Source organism: Heterodontus francisci, chromosome 4 (assembly GCF_036365525.1).
Source record: "Heterodontus francisci isolate sHetFra1 chromosome 4, sHetFra1.hap1, whole genome shotgun sequence".
Lineage (NCBI taxonomy): Eukaryota > Metazoa > Chordata > Chondrichthyes > Heterodontiformes > Heterodontidae > Heterodontus > Heterodontus francisci.
In genome coordinates this window covers 173,538,268-173,559,239 of record NC_090374.1, presented here as the reverse complement: position 1 = coordinate 173,559,239, position 20,972 = coordinate 173,538,268, and the positions used below count along the sequence as shown (strand labels likewise).

The window sequence follows — 20,972 nt, the reverse complement described above, 5'->3', positions numbered from 1 at the left end:
AGCCACATAAGGAGATATTAGGACAGAAGACCAAAAGATTGGTAGGCTTTAAGGAGCGTTTACGAGTAGACAGCGGTAAAGGGTTGGAGAGGTTTAGGGAGAGAATTCCAGAGTTAGGGCCCTGGAAATCAAATCAAATTTTGCTTGATGGCACTCCCGTCAAATGCCTTGGGACCAATATTCCCTTTAATTTCTCTTTGCAGTGCGCAGCCGACTTGTCGTACTGCGTGGCTCCTTTCAAGATTTGCTGCCTGGTTGCGCATGCCCGCACATTAAAAGGGAACGTTAGTTATGCATGGACTGTGTGTTCAATGCATGTTACATTCCCAAATTGCTGCACTCTCACAACTCGGAGAACATTTTACTAAGCTAAAGGCAATATATAAATACAAGTTGTTGTTACCTTGAAGAAATAATCAATACAGTAAGTGACCGTGAGTATGGATTGTGCTTTCTAGCCCTATTTAAACTCTCATTTCTGTTCAGCAACAACCCAAATCACCCGACAGGCTCTTAAGATTAAGAAAGGCTGTTCCTTTCTTTGAAATATTTAGGAAGACTGGAACAGAAGTAGTCCATTCAGCCCCTTGAGCCTGTTCCACCATTCAAATGACATCCTGCCTGATCTGCAAACTAACTCCATACACCTACCTTTGTCCCATATCCCTTAAAACCTTCGATAGATTTTGGTTAACCATTCAGATTTTACATTAACAATTGATCTAGCATCAATTGCTATTTGTGGAAGAGTTCTAAACTTCTAAATCTCTGGATTATTACCTGAGCTAGCTGCAAATTGGCATAGGACAAATAAAATTAGAGAAATGAATGCATGGCTCAAAGACTATTGTGGTAGAAGTGGGTTCGGGTTCATGGAACACTGGCACCAGTACTGGGGTAAGTGGGAGGCTGTACCATTGGGATGGTTGACACGTGAACCTTGATGGGACCAGTGTTCTAGTGAGCCGCATAACTAGGGATGTAGAGAGGGTTTTAAACTAATTAGTGTGGCAAGGGATCAAATTTAGGAAGATGTGGTAAATCAAAGAGTAGAGATTAGGCAAGAGAGAAAAGGTATTAACATGGTGTTACGACCAGGTGAGAAAGGGGTCTTGGGTTCCCTCTCAGCCTTCACCTCGTCTTACCGTAACAGGGTTTTATTTTGAACACACCATTTTTAGCTCCCCCTTAGTGAATCCTTGTTCACTGCTTTCCAATTGTAAGGCAAAGAAACCAGCCAAACAGGTTTTCTTAGGTTTAAAGAAAAAAAGGTTGAACTTTATTAAACAAACTCTAAATTCGGTTAATGCCCATGCATACGTGATACACACATGCAGATAGAAACAGAAAAGAGCAGAAGAAATAAAGTGGAAATGTTTGTGGCAATATCTGAAGATGGTTTTGGTTACTGCTCTTTGAGCTCACTGTAGAGTCCTTGATTGTAGGTAGGTCTTGCTTTTTTTTGGGGCCCAGTATTCTTCTTAAACCTTGTTCAATGTAGGAGACTTTTCTCTCGAGGTTCAGGTGTCCTCAGTGGGTCCAGAGGCTTGTGAGAAAGAACTGGGAGCAGACAGGAGAGGTCTTCTCAGTCTAGGAGCAAACAGTCTCTCTCTTAAACTGTATGTACAATTCAAAAAAAAAAACAACTCAGGTTGCCCAGCAGGTTAGTCATGTGACTAGCTGGTTTGACCATGTCTGTTTGTGGATTCGGCCATCTTAGCAGTCATCCTGGAAGTGAGCTGCCTCACCTTCAATGTCTGGTGTTCAAAGTCCATTGGGGGTTGAATGTGTCAGGGAATGGTTCTTTGTCTCCACAAGCACTGTCTGTTAGTATATAAAATGTTTTTTCCAGCCACGGCTGATCTGTTTAACAAGTCATTTCCTCGCTCCAGCAACAGTTTAAAATCAATGTTCATATGACAAGATGAATATGCCTCATTCTTGGCAAGCGAAGGTCTGCACGACAATGGGAAATGATAAACAGACCATGACAGCAAGGGACAGAGAGTACAAAAAGAAAAGTAAATCAGCAGATAAGGCTAGAGGTTACAAAAATAATTTTAAAAAAGGACAAAACTAAAGGCTCTGTATCTGAATGCACGTAGCATTCAAAACAAAACAGATGAACTGATAGCGCAAATAGAAGTAAATAAGTATAATCTGATAGCCATTACAGAGACATGGTTACAGAATCACAGATTGGGACCTGAATATTGAATGGTACTTGACATTTAGGAAGGACAGGAAGATAGGAAAAGGTGGAGAGATGGCTCTGTTAATTAATGATGGTATTAGCACAATAGAGAGGACTGACCTAAGCTCAGGAAACCTGGGTTTGGGTAGAGATGAGAAATGATAAAGGCAAGAAGTTACTTGTGGGAGTGGTGGACAGGCCCCGTAACAGTAGCCACATAGTAGGACGGGACATAAAAGGAAGAAGTAATGGGAGCTCGTCAGAAAAGTACAGCGATAATCATGGGGAACTTTAATCTACATATAAAGTGGAAGAATCAGATGGGCAAAGGTAGCCTAGATGAGGAGTTCATAGAATGTTTTCGGGATAGTTTCTTAGAACAGCACGTTCTGGAGTCAGAGATCAGGCTATACCAGTTCCAAAGAAGGGTCACTGACCCGAAACGTTAACTCTGCTTCTCTTTTCACAGATGCTGCCAGATCTGCTGAGTGGTTCCAGCATTTCTTGTTTTTATATCATGCTATACTAGACTTTGTATTGTGCAACAAGATAGGATTAATGAATGACCTCACAGTGAAGGCGCCCCTAGGCAGCAGTGATCATAATATGATTGAATTTTATATTCAGTTTGAGGGAGAGAAGAGTGGGTCTAAGATTAGTATTTTAAACTTTAAAAAAGGGCAATTACGAGGGCATGAAAGCAGAGCTAGCTAAAGTGAACTGCCAAATTAGGTTAAGGGATAGGTCAATAGTGATGCAATGGCAGACATTTAAGGGGATATTTCAGAATAGCTGCATTTCAACAAGAAAGAAATTCCAAGGGAAGGACCCACCATCCGTGGTTAACTAAAAAAGTTATAGATAGTATCAAATTTAAAGAAAAAGCATATAATTGCGCAAAGCTGGGTGGCAAGTTAGAAGATTGGACAGAATGTAAAAAACAGCATAAGAATGACTATAAATTTAATGAGGGAAAAATCAGAGTACAAGAGAAAGCTGGCTAGAAATATAAAAACAGATAGTAAGAGTTTCTATAGATATTTTAAAAAGTAGAGAGTTAACAAAGTGAGCATTGGTCCTATTGAAAGTGAGTCTGGGAAATTAATAATGGAAAATAAGGAGATGGCAGGTGAATTGAACAGGTATTTTGCATAGGTCTTCATCATAGTGGATACAAGTAACATCCCAGAAACAACTATAAATCAGGAAATAGAAGGGAGGGAGGAACTCAAGAAAATTACGATCACCAGGGAAGTGGTACTGAGCAAATCGTTGGAGCTACGGGCTGACAAGTCTCTGAGTAATGATGGACTTCATCCTAGGTTCTTAAAGGAAGTGGCTAGTGAGATAGTTGGATTTAATTTTCCAGAATTCCCTAGATTCGGGGAAAGTTCCATTAGATTGGAAAATAGCAGATGTAACTCCTTTATTCAAAAAGGGAGGGAGACAGAAAGCAGGACACTATAGGCCAGTTAGCTTCTAACATTTTCCCTATGACGGATGTTAAGCTATTATTAAAGACGTTATAGCAGGGCACTTAGAAAAAAATCAAGGTAATCAGACAGAGCCAACATGGTTTTGTGAAAGGGAAATCATGTCTAATTTACTGGAGTTCTTTGAAGAAGTAACATGTGCTGTGCATAAAGGGGAACCAGTGGATGTAATGTACTTAAGTACTCCTGAAGGTATTTAATAAGGTGCTACAAAGTTTATTGTGGAAAATAAAAGCTCATGGTGTAGGGGATAACATATTGGCATGGATAGAAGATTGGCTAGCTAACAGGAAACAGAGGGTAGGCATAAATGGGTCATTTTCTGGTCAGGAAAATGTAACAACTGGTGTGCCACAGGGATCAGTGCTGGGGCCTCAACTTTTTACAATTTACATAAATGATTTGGATGAAGCGACCAAAGGAATGGAAATTCGCTGATGACACAAAGATAGGTCGGAAAGTAAGTTGTCAAGAGGATATAAGGAGGCTACAAAGGGATATAGATAGGTTAAGTGAGTGGGCAAAGATCTGGCAAATGCAGTATAATGTGGGAAAATGTGAAATTGTCCATTTTGGCAGGAAGAATAAGCAAGAAGCAGATTATCTAAATGGTGAGAGATTGCAGAGCTCGGAGATGCAGAGGGATCTGGGTGTCCTAGTGCATGAATCGCAACAGGTTAGTAAGCAAGTACAGCACGTAATTAGGAAAGGTAATAGAATATCATTTATTGCGAGGGGAATTGGATACAAAGGTAGTGAGGTTATGCTTCAGCTATACAGGGCATTGATAAAACCACATCTGGAATACTGTGCACAGTACTGGTCTCCTTATTTAAAGGAAGGATGTAAATGTGTTGGAAGCAGTTCAGAGAAGGTTTCCTCGACTAATAACTAGAATGGGCAGGTTGTCTTATGAGGAAAGGTCGGACAGGCTAGGCTTGTATCTGCTGGAGTTGAGAAGAGTAAGAGGCGACTTGATTGAAACATACAAGATCCTGAGTGGTCTGGACAGGGTGGATGTGGAAAAGGATGTTTCCCCTTGTAAAAGAATCTAGAACTAGGAGTCACTGTTTAAAAATAAGGGGTCGCCCAGAGATGAGGAGAAATTTTTTCTCTCGGAGAATCGTGAGTCTTTGGAACTCTCTTCCTCAAAAGGTGGTGGAAGCAGAGTCTTTGAATATTTTTAAGGCAGACGTAAATAGATTCTTGATAAGCAAGGTGGTGAAAGATTATCGGGGTTAGGCGGCAATGTGGAGTCAAGGTTACAATCAGATCAGCCATGATCTTGTTGAATGTCAGAGCAGGCTCGTGGGGCTGAGTGGCCTACTCCTGCTCCTAATTCATATGTTCGACCACCCTGTGTGTGTAGAAGTGTTTCCTCATTTCACTTCTGAAAAGGTCTGACTGCAATTTTTAGATTATGACCCCTAGACCTAGACTCTCCAAGTGACAGTGCTTCTCTATCTACCCTACCAGCTCCTCTCAATACCATGACTTACCCAAAGATTTCTTCATCTTCTGGACTAGGTCGCAGAAATGTCTTAGGAGCCCTCACTGCTGGTTCTTCTACTTTGGTGACTGTTAAAAGATTGGAGAAAGACAAGCACACTATATTAAAAAAAAAAGTTAGAAAAGCATTCGTTCACATACTTAAAAAACAACAAATACCAGGGTCCAGATTTTCAAAGTTTCTTTTAAAGGTGGAGAGAGGAGTAGCAAGGTAAAGATTAGGGGATGATGGAACATAGTGGGTGGCAAAGATGCACAGTAAATGCAGCAACCAACTGGCAGTAAAGCAAGATCCCACAAACAGCAATTGAGATTAATGACGAGATTTATTTATATATTTTAGCCATGAAGAGAGAGATAAATGTTGACCCAGGACACCAGGGAGAACGCCCCTCCCCCTCTTCAAAACAGTACCTGTGGGATGTTTTACATCCAACTGAGAGGGTAGACGGGGCCTCGGTTTAGAGTCTCATCTAAAAGATGGAGCTTTGGACAGTGCAGCACTCCCTCAGTAATGCACTGGGAGTGTAAGCAGAGATTTTGTACTCAGGTCAAGAACCCACAACCTGCTGACTCAGAGGAGAGTGGCCTACCCACTGAGCCACAGCTCATACCAAAATAAGGGACAGCAAGTGAACTGGTTTCACTAATCAGAGCGTTAACTTTTGTAAAACATATGTAGCAAGAATTTTTCTGCATATTTAATATCACAATGAACGTGACAATATTGGTTGTTCGTCCTTCGAGGAAAAGATGACCATGTCCATCATCTGGGGTGTGTGGTCAGGTTCTGGCAGGTATGTAGGTGACTGCCAAGGTCGATCTGCACCTGGAAGGTTCTGCTGCAAACAGGGTAGGATACTGCAGATGACTGAGTTTTGGTCGAGCTGCTGGCTCGGGATTTCCTCTTCTTGCATTTTCTCTCAGATATGCACTTGCTGTGAAGGAGGCCACGCCCTTTTTTTTATTTGGTTGCGCCAGGTCCAGCAATCCTGGCTGAGCTTCTCCCAGATCTTGGGATCGATATCAAACCTCCAATGTGAAGCTTCAGAATGTCCTTGTAGTGCGTCCTTTGACCACCATGACAGCACACCCACAGACTTGAGCTCTCCATGGAAGATTCCCTTTGGTAAGCGAGTGTCAGGCATTCTGGCTCCATGACCAGCCCAACTCAGTTGGGACTGTCTCAATATGGAGCGGATGCTTGACATGCCAGCTCGGGTGAGCACCTCAGTGTCTGATATTTTGTTCTGCCATCTTTTCTTTAGAAGATTCTGGACAGCTCAAGTGAAAGTGGTTGAGCTTCTTGACATGATGCTGACACACAGTCCAAGTCTCGTGTGCAGAGTGGGCAGGACTGTTGCTCTATAGACTTGACATCATAATTAATGGACACAATAGCCAGAAACTTGTTACACTGGTAACGTCCAAGAGCGGTCTTAATTTGTACAGGTTATATGATTTTGGTATTATTGTTTCACATACCAAGCCATGGTAGAAAACAAAGAACATTATCCTCATTCTCCGCAAACAAAAAAAAAAACAAAATGCATCTTATTTGACATTCTGGCTCAGTGTTATCAATTAGAACAGCTGAATAATAGCTGATATAATCTTATAGCACAGGAGACTATTCAGCCCATTGTGCCTGTGCCATCCCTTTGAAAGAGCTATCCAATTAGTCTCATACCCCCTGCTCTTTCCCCCACAGTCTTGCAAAATTAGCCCCGCCGGCCAGCGTGTCAGTTCCCTGGCTCCATTCCGTCTCCAGGCCATTTTTGAGTCGTCGGGATTGGGGCCAGTAGGGCTACCCACATGCGAGGAGTAGCTGATCAGGCTGAAGAACCTAACTGAGGCTGACTGGGGCGGGGACTAGATTTACATGCCTGAAGGCAGGCTCCTGGCACCAGTCCAGGTTGGGTGGTGGGGGTGGGAGAAAGTGTGCGGGGGAGAGAGGGGTCAGTGTTCCAGGCAGGCCTAGAGGCCCTCTCCGTCTGCCTGGGTGCAGGAGCAGCCACAGGCTACCCCCCACCATCTCCTACAGTGGTGGCCTGGCTGCTGAATCTATTTAATTAAAAAAGTTGGAGGAGAGAAGGTGCCTCCATTTGGAAGCACCCGCTCTCACAGCCTGATGCTCTGCTCAAGCCAGGAGATCTCTAATTGGCCCTTCAGCTTCGAGAGCCTGCCCACCATCCTTAATTGGCCAGAGAACCTATCTCTATGCCAATTAAGGGGGCGCCAGCGTGAAAATCCCAACAAGTGTCTGCTTCCCCCGGGGACGGGTCTGGGACCCGGAAACAGTTCCGAACGGTTTCCTGCTGCTGGAGGGAAAATCCAGCCCCACATATTAGAGTCCTCTTGGCTTTGTAGTGGCGAGCATTCACTTAAACAATACAGACACACAACTCTCCCCAACTAGCTTGAAAGAAGGGTAATTCTCCTACCTCTGTAATCATCCTCATCCAGTTCTTCCTTATCAGAGTCGACAGCAGCAGGCAGGTCAGTCTTTGTTGCGAAGGGAGTAGGCATGGCTCCCATTCTTGCCAGTCTATGGGCAGGGTCCTCTCTGATCTGCTTTTGCTCAGTTCTAATCAAAAATAACCATACAAATGAGATTTTAGATAGGACGATGCCAGGTTGGAAGAACTCAATTGACATCTTTCACATCCAGAGGGCATTCTAAATTTCTTCACAGCCAATTACATTTTTGTTTGAATGAAGCACAGATGCTATTGTTACGGTGGTGAGCACAGCAGCTAATTTGCACTTGCAAGGTCTCAGACAGCAAAAAGAGATTAACGAACAGATAATCTCTTAAAATAAAAAAAATGCTCAGCAGGACAGGCAGCATCTGTGGTGTCCGAACATGAGGAGGAAACAGAAAGCAAATGTGAACCTTGAGCAAAAGGCAAATGGAAATCTCGCAGAGAAGAGTAGAACTTCTTCAAAGTGGGCATTTGAGAAGCTAGATAAACACAAGGGAGAAACCAACAGAAGGATATGTTGATAGGGTTCGATGAAGTAGGGTGGGAGGAGTCTAGTGTTGAGCATAAACACTGGCATGGACCAGGTGGCTTAATGGCCTGTTTCTCTGCTGTAAATTCTGCACAAGAAGTGAGAGGGGTAGGAACAAACTGAACAGTCCAACTGGGATAGCATGACTGTGGAAAGAGTGATGAGTCTCAGGCCTGTGTGAGAAAAGACTCAGGCTTCCTTTCGAGACAAAAGAGTCTCTCCCCGCACTCACGCTGTCTGCCACAGACTGGCAGAAAGCACCATTGAAACTATTCTCCATGCAGCTTAGTATCCCACTTAACTATGCTGCTCAGGAGAATTTCCATTTCAGTCACTTCTGGGGAAGAGGTTTAAGCAAACAATGAAAAAGAGAGAAAAAACGTTGATCCAGATAATTCTTGCGTACGTTCCAATGGAGGTTCACACAACAGCACTGGGGAAAGTTGTACATTTGCTCTCAAAAGAACAGAGGAAGCACTAAAGCAAAGACCAATGAACAACTAAAAATGAATTCTGTTGCACAGAGAAATTTTTTTGTTGTTAAACAAGATGGCCTCACTCCAGGCTGTAGCACATTAGGCCAGATTTTGCTGTGAGCAGTAAATGAATGATGCCTGCCTTTCTATGGGATTTTGCCCAACAATTTGCTGTCAGCCAGGCATCCAAATGGAGCAGGGCCCTCTACAAGGTATCTGAGACTGGTGTGAACAGGACAGGCAACTGTGCATCTCCTTAATCAATTAGATTAAAGAATTACTAATGAGCAGCGCAGAGTCGGAGCCAGCAAGCCATTAGAATAGTGAATTCAATGTCAAATCAGGTACTGAAAGTGAAATGAGGGAAAGATGGGATTTAAAAAAAAAAGAAAACCATTATTTGCTTTGTTTTTAAATCTCCAATAATTAAAAAGCTGAAGGAATGAGATTCTACACTTGCGAAGGCCAATTTTCAGTTTGAGTTTTTTTTTTTAAATAGTAAAAAAGATTTAGCACGCTGTTAAAATTTGGTATTTTTACTAGAATGGACAAGATGCAACTCTGTGGCAAGTTTAGTCTGCATCTACCACACCTGTACAGGATCTTCATGCCGTTCAAGATATTTGAATGGGGAGCCAGACTGAGACATTTTCAGACAGGCTGCAGCAGAGTGGTACATCAGAGCCAGCAATTCCTGATTTCTGCTTTTAACTACACATGTGCACTTGCTGGAAGCTGCTGTCTGCTTTGTGCATAAATGGCGGTGAGCACCGTTCACCTTACTCTTCACTCTCAATCTAGGTTGTTACCTATAGCACAGTACTGAGGTGCATCTTCCATTAGGAGATCTGTTGGACTGAGGACCCTGTCTGCCTGTCCATCTGGACATCAACGATCCAGTGATGGCCAAAGAGCAGTTTAGACCTTTGAAGCATATTGATAGGAAATTGGATACAAAGAAGTTTTAGTTAGAACCCTTCTAAACAGCTCTCATTTGTAACATTTCTTTAAAAAAATGCACGCCAATGATTGCAACCAGGTCTTATTCGGGACTTGGACTTGTAAGAATGTTTTTGACTCTACAATGATGGAAAAATCAACTTAAAGATTTATGTTTCAAAGACCTAGGACATCCAATTCAATTGCCACATCACCGTAAATATTATAAAAAGGAAGTTATTTGGAGTTAGTGCTGCAGTCCTCTCTGGTTCCTACGGTCATTTGTCACTCAGTGGGTCACTCTTGCCTCAGTCAGGACGTTGGAAGTTCAAATCCCACCAGGGACGCGAGTATAAAATTCAGACTGACACTCCCAGTTCAGTACTGAGGGAGTGCTGCATTGTCAGAGGTGCTGTCTTTTGGATGAGATGTTAAATGAGGCTTTCCCCGCCCCACTCCATCCCTATCTGCCCTCTCAGACGAATGTAAAAAAGAAATCACATTGCCCTATTTCAAAGAAGAGCAGGGGAGTTTGTCCTAGTGTCCTGGCCAGTAATTATCCTTCAATAAACATCACAAAAACAGATTATTTGATCATTATCACATTGCTGTTACCATGAGCTTGTGGTGTGCAAATTGGCTGCTGCATTTCCTACAATACAACACAGTGATTATACTTCAAAAAGAACTTTATTGGCTGTAAAGTGCTTTGGGACGTCTGGTGGTCATGATAGGCACTAGATAAATGCAAGTTTGTTCTTTCTCCATCTCAAGATTGAAAACTGCTCAGAAGATGCAGTTACAAACATTGTACGCCAATCATGTAATGGTGCTCTTCCCCAGTGAAATCTGGGCTGCGTATTGCAATTTGCAGCTTTCTGCATTTATATTAGGGCTGCAGAGTAGCTTTAACTGAAAATATCCGATCCCACATTGTATCTACCATCAAATCCCTCCATGTCCTCACCCCTCCTTATCTCTAATCTCCCAAGATCCCTGTACTCCTCCAAAGCTGGCCTCATGGGCATTGCTGATTTTCATCGCCCCACTACAATGGTTATGCCTCGAGTTGCTGAGACCTTAAGCTCTGGAATTCCCTTGCTGAACCTCTCCCCCTCTCTCTTCTCTAACAGGATCTTTAAAACCTACCTCTTTGACCAACTGTTGGTCACCTATCCTAATATCTCATTTATGTGGCTCGGTGCTATTTTCTTTTGCTAATGGTCCTGCGACGTGCCTTGGGATGTTTTACTACGTTAAATGCAAGTTGTTGTTAATAGGACAAACATAAGGGATGTCAGAAACGCCAACAGATAGCCATCTCCCTTTGAAGTACAGTTCAGTGTGGAATATTCTCCTTTTAAATGCATGTTTTAATAAACATATTTGGAATATTTGAAAGAATAAGAAAGGGTTCATTTTAAGATTGTCACTAATAAATCAAATAGGGAATTCTGGAGAAATTTCTTTATCTAGAGAGTGATGAGAATGCAGAACTCACTACCACATAGAGTAGTTAAATAGCTTAGACGCATTTTAGGGGAAGCTAGATAAACGCATGAAGGAGAAAGGAATAGAAGGATATGGTAATAGGATGAGAAGAGGGGTGGGAGGAGGTTCATGTGGAGCATAAACACCGGCACAGACCAGTTGGGCTGAATGGCCTGTTTCTGTGCTGTAAATTTTGTGTCTCGAGTCAAAGATGAAGAAAGTCAAGTGCTGTGAATAAGACACCAAACTCAAGCACGTTAATCATTATGCTCCTTCACTCTTTCTTCTTGCAATCTACGATCCCGTTTGTTGTCTTATTCTATGCACATCAGGTGAAGTTTCGTGACAATTATAACTGTTCTCAGCAGAATGAAAAGATCATTACCTGTATATTTTAGGGCCCAGTCTGGATAAGTCTAAAAATGCTTTTTTTTTTTTAAGAGAAAAAAAAAAGAGCAAGTTCACAGGAAAGTAAATTACCTTTTCTTGTCTACAATTCTCCCAGAAGAATGTGAAGAAACATCGGAATGTGGTGATCTCCTTTCTTCCGGAGGTGGGGAATATGAGGGGTTTGATTCAATTTCAGAAATATCTAAACCAAAACACATACAAATTTTCATTCAAATATATATTGTTTGGCAATTTCAAGGCTCTTCCTGAATTACAAGCGTACACAGTCAATGATAAACTCAAACAGAAAGGCTGGTTTGATGGTGTTTGCATGATTGCCAATGCTCTTATACATTATTTATTTAAACAGTGCTGTCACCAGAGGCAACATTAGTGTTTCTGGTAGCATTGAGGCTATAATTCTGCCTGAGCCATCATAGGCACTGGCTAACTTATTCTGTTACTTGTTCTGAACCATCGCTACAGAACAGCAGTGGAGTTTTTGAAAACGCTGCTTGGGTCTATTGAACTTTCTTCCGACATTGGAGTGGCTCTGAATCCAGAAAGTTAATCTATCAGGGTTTCAAATTCTGATTCCCAACAAACCTGATTAATTCAAATCACCAGTAAATTCAACATGAACTAATAACAGAGGGCACAGTTCCAAAATATTATAACCCAGCTACGTTCCTATGTGATGGCATTATTAGAGATGTTGTTTCCACTGTGGGGAAGTCCAAAACTAGGGACCATAAATATAAGATAGTAACTAATAAATCCAGTAGGGAATGTTGTGTTGTACAGTTTATATTAGTAGCACTGTAGGGCGTTCTAGAGAAAGTTAACTTTTATTGGAGTCTAAAACTAGCAACTCATTATTATTTACAGTAACTACATACACTCTCTGCAAGCCACCTAAGCTCGCATCCTTCATGCTGCTATACCTTCTTCTCCAGCCTCTCTTCTGACTGTTACATCATAGATCGTACAGTGGGAGGAGTCTCACTGTCTTCGGTATTAACCCTTTACATCCTTATACTACATCTCCTCCCAAATCTTTATCCAATATTTTTCCAACATATATACTTTTATGGACTTCTCTACTACTCTCTCTTCCCTCAAGTCTCTGACTTTACAGATTCAGTCTCGGAGGTTTGACAACTCCCCCCGATCTGGTTGTAATCTGTCTGGGACGATCAGTAGTCTTCGTAGGAAGTCTGGGTTGCTGACTTGGTTTTTCATTTCTACGGGTTGTAGCATTCTGTTCGGTTTGGGTTTGTTCTTCTTCATCTGGATCTTGCAGATGGATTATTGGCTGTTGCTTTTGTGGAATGGAAATTATATTCCTCTGCTTCTTTCATAAGTTCCCTTTATTCATTTGTATAACATACGATCGCTGATAGTCCTCATGTTTATGGATTACTGTACCTTCTTGTTCCAGGTCATGTATGCAAACATTTTGACCATTGTTTAACTTGGGTAAGCTACTCACTCAAAATCTCCTTTTGTAACTCCAGGTTTGTTTCCTTCTGTAGTTTTCTCTTTCTCGAACTTTCTCATAGTCCTGAGTCTTCAATCCAGGCATTAATTATTGACGGAATGCTGGAAGCTGTGTTCTTAACTTGCTTCCAGTTAGTAATTCTGCTGGTGATAATAAGGAATTGTTTACCTTTGTTTGCTTGACTTCGGCTACCTTTCCAATCAACTGCAGTTCCAAGCATGCATTCCTGCTCAGCAAAGAAAATTATTAATTGTGTAAGACATAAGGTCTCTCCCAGCTGTCTTCCTTTATACTGGAGTCACTTGGAGTTTGCCTTTTACTCGCAGTTGTGTCCTGCCTGGACCATGCAACCGTATATCTGTCGGTTGCAGGTAGTTTTTTTTTAGTTTTAGAGATACAGCACTGAAACAGGCCCTTCGGCCCACCGAGTCTGTGCCGACCATCAACCACCCATTTATACTAATCCTACACTAATCCCATATTCCTACCAAACATCCCCACCTGTCCCTATATTTCCCTACCACCTACCTATACTAGTGGCAATTTATAATGGCCAATTTACCTACCAACCTGCAAGTCTTTTGGCTTGTGGGAGGAAACCGGAGCACCCGGAGAAAACCCACGCAGACACAGGGAGAACTTGCAAACTCCACACAGGCAGTACCCAGAATTGAACCCGGGTCGCTGGAGCTGTGAGGCTGCAGTGCTAACCACTGCGCCACTGTGCCGCCATGTCTCTTCACCCAAGGCTCTTGGTAAGACAATACCACTAGCCCCTACGTCAAGCTTAAAACTCATGAGATGTCCATTCACAGATATCCAGGTCTGGATTACTGATTTCTCCTAATAAATCTCCAGGTTCTCTCTTGTGGGTACTACTGTACTTGATTCACTGCTGTTTGCGTGAAGGTCCTCTACTTTGTGCCTTTAAGCGAATAAATTTTCCTATGGCATACCTTCCCATAATGTCCAGTTTTTCCACTCTTAAAACATTCAGCTTTACTTGCTGGGCACTGCTGTCGTCTGTGGTCTTCTTGGCTCCACAACATTAGCAAGGTTTTCCTAATTCATGTGCCTTCTCGCCTACATGTTTTTTTTCTGTTCCTCAAAGTGTTTCCCTGGCTTTGGCTTAACCAATTGAATGGGCATTGGACTCCTTCGCATCCACAGCTTGTCTTCTGCTCATAGGATGTCCCTATTCTGCTTGCAAACTTCCGCCTGTCTTACCATTTGCCTTTTCCAGTTCAAGATCTTCCTTGGATTGCAACAGGTCTGACAAGGATTCACCTGCTATGCCAATGACTATCCTATCTCTGATTAGTTTTGCCTTTAATTCCCTGTATTAGCAACCTTCTGCCAATCTATACAGGTCATTAATATAGGAGTCTATAGATACATCAATCATCTGCGTCTGCTTATTAAATTTGCCTCTTTTCAAGATTTTATTGGTACGGAGATTAAAATATTTATCAAAGGCTTGGAGTACCTCTTCGAATATATCGGTAGCCTCATTGATCCCTTGTCGGACAATTATGTCCTCCCCAACCGCTCCAACTGAACACTGATTTTGTACAGAGTTGCGAAACAATTCTAAACATTAGGAACCTTTTTCTCCAATCATACTCAGTTTTGAATCTGATTGGGTCCCTCTTGATTTTGGAAACTCCAGCGTTCCCAATTTTGGATCCATATTGCTTTATTGAACAGACTTTTTTTTAAAAAAAGTGTTCCCTTTAAGAAACTCTTTTTTCAGGCTAGCTTGCTTTAATGGAGGCGTCATAGCTGTCTGAGTGTTCCCTGCTGTTTTAATAGGATTTTTTTTTTTTTAATTAAGGGTTTTCCCCTTTGCTTGAGAAATTCACTTTTTTCAGGCTTGCTTGCCTGCCTTAATGGAGTGTCCCTGTGTTCAGGGGTTTCCTGCTCTACGACCTCATGCTCAGCCCAAGTGAAGGATTATGTTTTTACCCCCAGTTTTATTTTTTCTTCGAGCATGACGACTTAAGAAAATTACTTAAAGCTTTTCAAAGGGCTTTTAACTCACCCATTCGTTGGATTCTATTTGCAGGTCACCACCCTTCAGTTCTGTGGTGCAGCCTGTATTTCAGTGCTCTGACTCACCACAGCCTCTTCTGTAGATAAACAGTTTTCTTACTGTTATGGGCTAATATTTCTCTGTTGTTCCCCTGGTGTTTCTTAAGGTAAAGAGATCTTCAAATTCTTCTGGTCGCTTTCACTGCCGTTTAACCATTAGCACCACTTTTAATTGTAGAGTTTATATTAGTAGTGTTGTAGGGCATTCTAGAAAAAGTCTTAGACTCCGGTAAAGGTTAACTAACAACTCTATTATTTAGAGTTACTATATACACTCTCTGTAAGCCACCTAAACTAGCATTCTTCATGCTCATAGTGTGAGGGGACTCTCACACTGTCTTCTGTATTAACCCTTTACATCCTGTTACGAAAATGCTTCCATTTTTTAATACCTTTTTTGAGGACTTGTGTTAAAACTGAAAAGATTCCATGGATGAGTTTTTTAAAAAAAAACTAAGTTCACTGAAAAGGACACTCGAGATGTTGTTGGTAAACAACCTGTGCTGGAAATCTACAGAGAAGCCGCATGTCAATGTTTATAGAAACCAGGAGGTTGACTTTCTGGTTGGAGTGTGAACGGTTTTGAAGACAGTTGGTGTTTTGTCTGCCAAGGGAAAAGAAACCACCCAGCTCACCTCTTTCTCTATCTCTTTGAAGAAAACCTGCAAAGATCTCATGTGGAAGAGATAAAATCCCTGGTGCTGCATCTCTCCCAAGAAGCTGGAAAAACCTGCCAGATTAATTCTCAACGCCACCTGAAAAGAACTTCTTTAGAAACGATCCCAGTGACCCGTCTCCGTATACCCAGATGCCAGACCAAAAGGGACAACCGACTTCCTTCCATATCTTCTCTTTCTTTCCTTCATGATTTAGCAAGTATTTGTCCAAAGTACTATTTTTGGGTTTTTTCTGTAACAGATCTCTGCAAAGCCAATTTCTGTATTTTTGCAGTGAGTGGGGGGAATTTAAAAAAGGGAACTTTCATCATTCAATCTGTATATTAATGCTTTGCTTCATTACTGGATAAGTCTTGTTTGATAATAAACTGATAATTTTGTTTTTTTTATTTAAAAGAAACCTGGTTGGTGCATTTTATTCTGGGATAAAGAACAGAGTACATGATTGACCACATCGGTAACTTGGGTAAACATTTTTAAAATACATGTTGTCACCTGCGGAGAACTGGGACTAGAAACGACAGTGCATTCCTCCCACATCAGTCATAACAATCCTTATACTACAGGGAATTCAGGAGAAACTTCTTCACCCGGACAGTGGTTAGAATGTGGAACTCCCCAACACATGGAATAGTTGAAGCGAATGGTATAGATGCATTTAAGGGGAAGCTAGATCAACACACAAGGAACAAAAGGAATAGAATGAAATAGTGGATAGGGTGAGATAAAGTAAAGTAGAGTGGGAGGTGGCTTGTGTGGAGCATAACCGCTGGCACACACCAGTTGGGCCGAATGGCCTGTTTGTGCTGTAAATTCGATGCAATTCAAGCGTATAAAACATAATAAACACTAATTGGGGTCATAAACACTGGGTTTTGGGGCACTGTTTTTAACATTTCATTGTCAAAGACTCTCAGGAAACAGCTTTCCCAACACTTAAATCTGTGCTTTGCGTCAGGCAGGGTTGGGGTGTGAGGGGGAATAAGACAAGATGAGAAAGAGATGATCTAAAACAATTGACCCTTTTTACTTTCTACTAGGGCATCCTGATTAAACAGATGCTCAAACGTCTACACAACAAAATCACAAATTGCATTACAGCTGGAGTTGGCGCAGCAACACAACCCATGGAAACTAGTTTAACTTGGAAAACACTCCATTTTGCAATGAATGAATGCAGAATGGAGCCTCTTCAAATAGTTGCATGGTAATTAAAGCAACTCCATCTCCAGTGCTTGTGCTTGTCGAGAACGATGAAAGAAAGGCAAGGATGGGGGTGGGGAAATGCCTAACAGCAGTCAGACTCTGCACATCCTAACTGTTGAAGGCTGAAATAACATGTTTTACAGTTTGAAACTCTCCCATTACTATCAATTAGGAAATACAGCAATACCGTAACAGGCCGGGGCTCTTCTCTCTGGAGAGCAAACGCTGAAGCGCGACTTAAGAGGTCTAAAAATTATGAAAGGGTTCAATAGAGTAGACTTAAAAGATGTCAGGGCCGTTGGGGGTAGGGTAGACCAAAACTAGAGGCCATCAATATAAGATACTCAATAATAAATTCAATAGGGAATTCAGGAGAAACTTCTTTAGCCAGAAAGTGGCGAGAATGTGGAACACACTACCGCAGGGAGTGGTTGAGGTGATTAGCAGAGATGCATTTAAGGGTCAGCTGGATAAAGACACGAGGGAGAAAGGAATAAAAGGATAGGCTGAGATGAAGAGGGCTGGGAGGAGGCTCATGTGGAGCATAAATGGTGGTAGAGACTAGCTGGGCTGAATGGCCTGTTTCTGTGCTGTCCATTCTATATGCTTCACAACATACGTTAACAGAAATTTCCCAAAAAATCATGAAATTGTCAGGAAAGAAAATACCTGCCCCCTTTAAAAAGTAAATGCAACAGCTAGATTTATTAACCATACTGACGGTAAAGGCCATGTGAATACAAAACAAAAAGTTGGAATGTTTCTACTCTCTGTTCTTATTGGGTGTGGCTTTGAACAAGTTATTTTGCAAAGATTTATTTCAAACACCTACTACAATTTAACAAGCATGGCTGCAACACAAATGGAAAATATGTTACCACTGAACTACCCGAAACATTTTTTTCTTCCCTGCATTACCAGCGACAGCTTGTTTCTATAGAAACCCTTGCATCCACAATGTTGCACTAAAAATATATATGAGGAAATTATATTTCCACGTCCACAAACTAGTAACCACATCATGGTTCACGTAGGAAAAGAAAAATTTACAGTTGCTGTAGGAACAGATGTTTCAAAACAATTTTTAAAAATCAGTGTTTTGGAATATTAACATTCCACACCACAGAAAATAATTAGATGTTCAGCTAATAACTGAACGGAATCTTGGCTATTCGTTTAAAAAGAATTGGAAAAACAAATATTTTCTGTACAATACTTTTAAGGGTTAGAAAAAGTCCCAAAGATCACCAAGTATGATTCCGAGAGCAATAATAATAATAATCAGAATGTGACTTTAATAAACCACAGACAGACTGGGTAAAGCTAATTAAGTGACAAAGAAAGTGGAAGTGATATCTAAAATGCCTTCAGAACTGATTTCTAGTTCCGTATATTTTTACTCCAAAGATAGAACTTAATTCGGCTCGGGAATTATCGAACGAAGTGGGGAAGTAGGTACTGGGAAATGAGGATCATAATCTACAGAACTAAATAAAAACTGAACGGGAGGAGAATCAAAAGGTAGACAAAGAGATACATAAAGGATCAAAAAAGAACGAAGAATTAAAATAACATTCTTGCTTTGGCCACAGTTAGAATACGGTCATCAGTATCAGGAACCTAACTTTAGGGAGAATGCCAGAGACAGCAAAAAGAATTACTACCGATTATAGCAGGGATGAATTTATGAGGAAAGGATATTACACCTACACCAACACCTCGTGTGCATAGAGCACCTATAACATAGTTAAACATCCCAAGGTGCTTCAGAGGAGCATTATAAAACAAAATTTGGCACCGAGCACATAATAAGATATTAGAATAGGTGATCAAAAGCTTGGTCAAAGAGGCAGGTTTTAAAGAGCATCTTAAAGAAGGAGAGAAAGATAGAGATGGAGGGGTTTAGGGAGGGAATTTCAGAGTTTAGAGCCTTAGCACCTGAAGGCACAGCCTCCAAATGGTGCAGTGATTAAAATCAGGGATACGCAACAGGCCAGAATTGGAAGAGCGCAGATATCCAATAGTTGTGGGGCTGGAGGAGATTACAGATAGAGATGGAGAGGGGCCAGGTTGTGGAGAGATTTGAAAACAAGGACGAGAATGTAAAAATTATAATAAAGGCATTGTTGAAGTGGAGCCAATGTAGGTCAGCGAGCACAGGATGATGGGTGAACAGGACTTGCTGTGAATTAGGGCAGCAGAGTTTTGGATGAGTTCAAGTTTATGGACAGTGGAAGATGGGAGGCTGGCAAGCAGAGCATTGGAATAGTCAAGTCTAGAGGCAACAAAGGCATGGATGAGGGTTTCAGCAGATGAGCTGAGGCAGGGGCAAAGATTCAAGAGAACGGTTCCGGGGATGAGGAATTTCAGTTATGAAGATCGATTGGAGAAGTTAGGACTGTTTTCCTTGGAGAAGAAAAGGCTGAGAGGTGATTTGCAAGAGGCATTCAAAATCATGAGGGGTCTGGACAGAGTAGAGAGAGAAACTGTTCCCACTCATGAAAGGATCAAGAACGAGAGAGCACAGTTTTAAGTATTTGGCAAGAGAAACAAAAATGACATGAGGAAACACTTTTTCACACAGCGAGTAGCTAAGGTCTGGAATGCGCTGCTTGAGAACATGGTGGAGGCAGGTTCAATTGAAGCATTCAAAAGGGAAATAGACAGTTATATGAAAAGGAAGAATGTGCAGGGTTACAGGAAGAAAGCAGGGAATGGAACTGAATGAATTGCTCTTTCGGAGAGCCGTTGCGGACACGATTTGGACAGCACAGTGGCACAGTGGTTAGCACCGCAGCCTCACAGCTCCAGATCCCGGGTTCAATTCTGGGTACTGCCTGTGCGGAGTTTGCAAGTTCTCCCTGTGACCGCGTGGGTTTCCGCCGGGTGCTCCGGTTTCCTCCCACCGCCAAAGACTTGCAGGTGATGGGTAAATTGGCCATTATAAATCGCCCCTAGTGTAGGTAGGGAATAGGGGATTACTGTAGGGTTAGTATAAATGGGTGGTTCTTGGTCGGCACAGACTCGGTGGGCCGAAGGGCCTGTGTCAGTGCTATATCTCTAAAATAAATAGATTGGCTGAATGGCCTCCTTCTGTACTGTAACGATTCTGTGATACAAGGGCTAATCGTATGGGAGCAGGAAGAGAAGCCATTGCAGATGATTCTCTGGCAATGATTAGACAGATAAGAATGGAACCAGGTAAGTGCAGTACCAGCGAGCTGGACGACAGGAAAGGCAATGGAGGAGGATGGTGTGGCTAAATGTCAAAGGCTGCAAACAAAAAGAGAAGGACAAGGAAGGGTAGCTTACCACTGTGAGGAGGGGGGGTGGTGGAGGGGGGAGGAGGAGGGCGGAGGTGGTCAGAAATGGGGATGTTGGCTGATGATTGCACAATGTTCAGCAGCATTCTCAACTCCTCAGATACTGAAGCAGCACCTGTCCATATGCAGCAAGACCTGGACAATATCCAGGCTTGGGCTGCTAAGTGGCAAGTAACATTTGCGCCAAACAATGACCATCGCAAACAAGAGAGTATCTAACCATCTCCTCTTGACATTCAATGGCATTACCATCACTGAATCCCCCACTATCAACATCCTGGGGTTACCATTGACCAGAAACTGAACTGGAGTAGCCATATAAATACTGTGGCTACAAGAGCAGGTCAGAGGCTAGGAATCCTGCGGCGAGTAACTCACCTCCCGACTCCCCAAAGCCTGTCCACCATCTACAAGGCACAAGTCAGGAGTGTGATGGAATACTCTCCACTTGCCTGGATGGGTGCAGCTCCAACAACACTCAAGAAGCTCGACACCATCCAGGACTAAGCAGCCCACTTGATTGGCACCCCATCCACCACCAACATTCACTCCCTTAACCACCATTGCACAGTGGCAGCAGTGTGTACCATTTACAAGATGCACTGCTGCAACTCACCAAGGCTCCTTTGACAGCACCTTCCAAACCCATGACCTCTACCACCTAGAA

General features: G+C 42.2%; 1 protein-coding gene across 6 annotated transcripts in view; it reads right to left on the bottom strand.

Moving 5' to 3' along the window:
• Positions 1 to 20,972, bottom strand: part of LOC137369399 (tight junction protein ZO-2-like) — a 154,202-nt gene that overhangs the window by 34,051 nt on the left and 99,179 nt on the right. For all 6 annotated transcript variants that reach the window (XM_068030565.1, XM_068030564.1, XM_068030562.1 and 3 more), the window contains 3 exons: positions 11,598 to 11,709; positions 7,641 to 7,783; positions 5,187 to 5,265 (listed from right to left, as the gene is read on the bottom strand). In XM_068030565.1, coding sequence (XP_067886666.1) covers positions 5,187 to 5,265; positions 7,641 to 7,783; positions 11,598 to 11,709 — 334 coding nt within the window. The remainder of the gene's footprint in view (positions 1 to 5,186; positions 5,266 to 7,640; positions 7,784 to 11,597; positions 11,710 to 20,972) is intronic.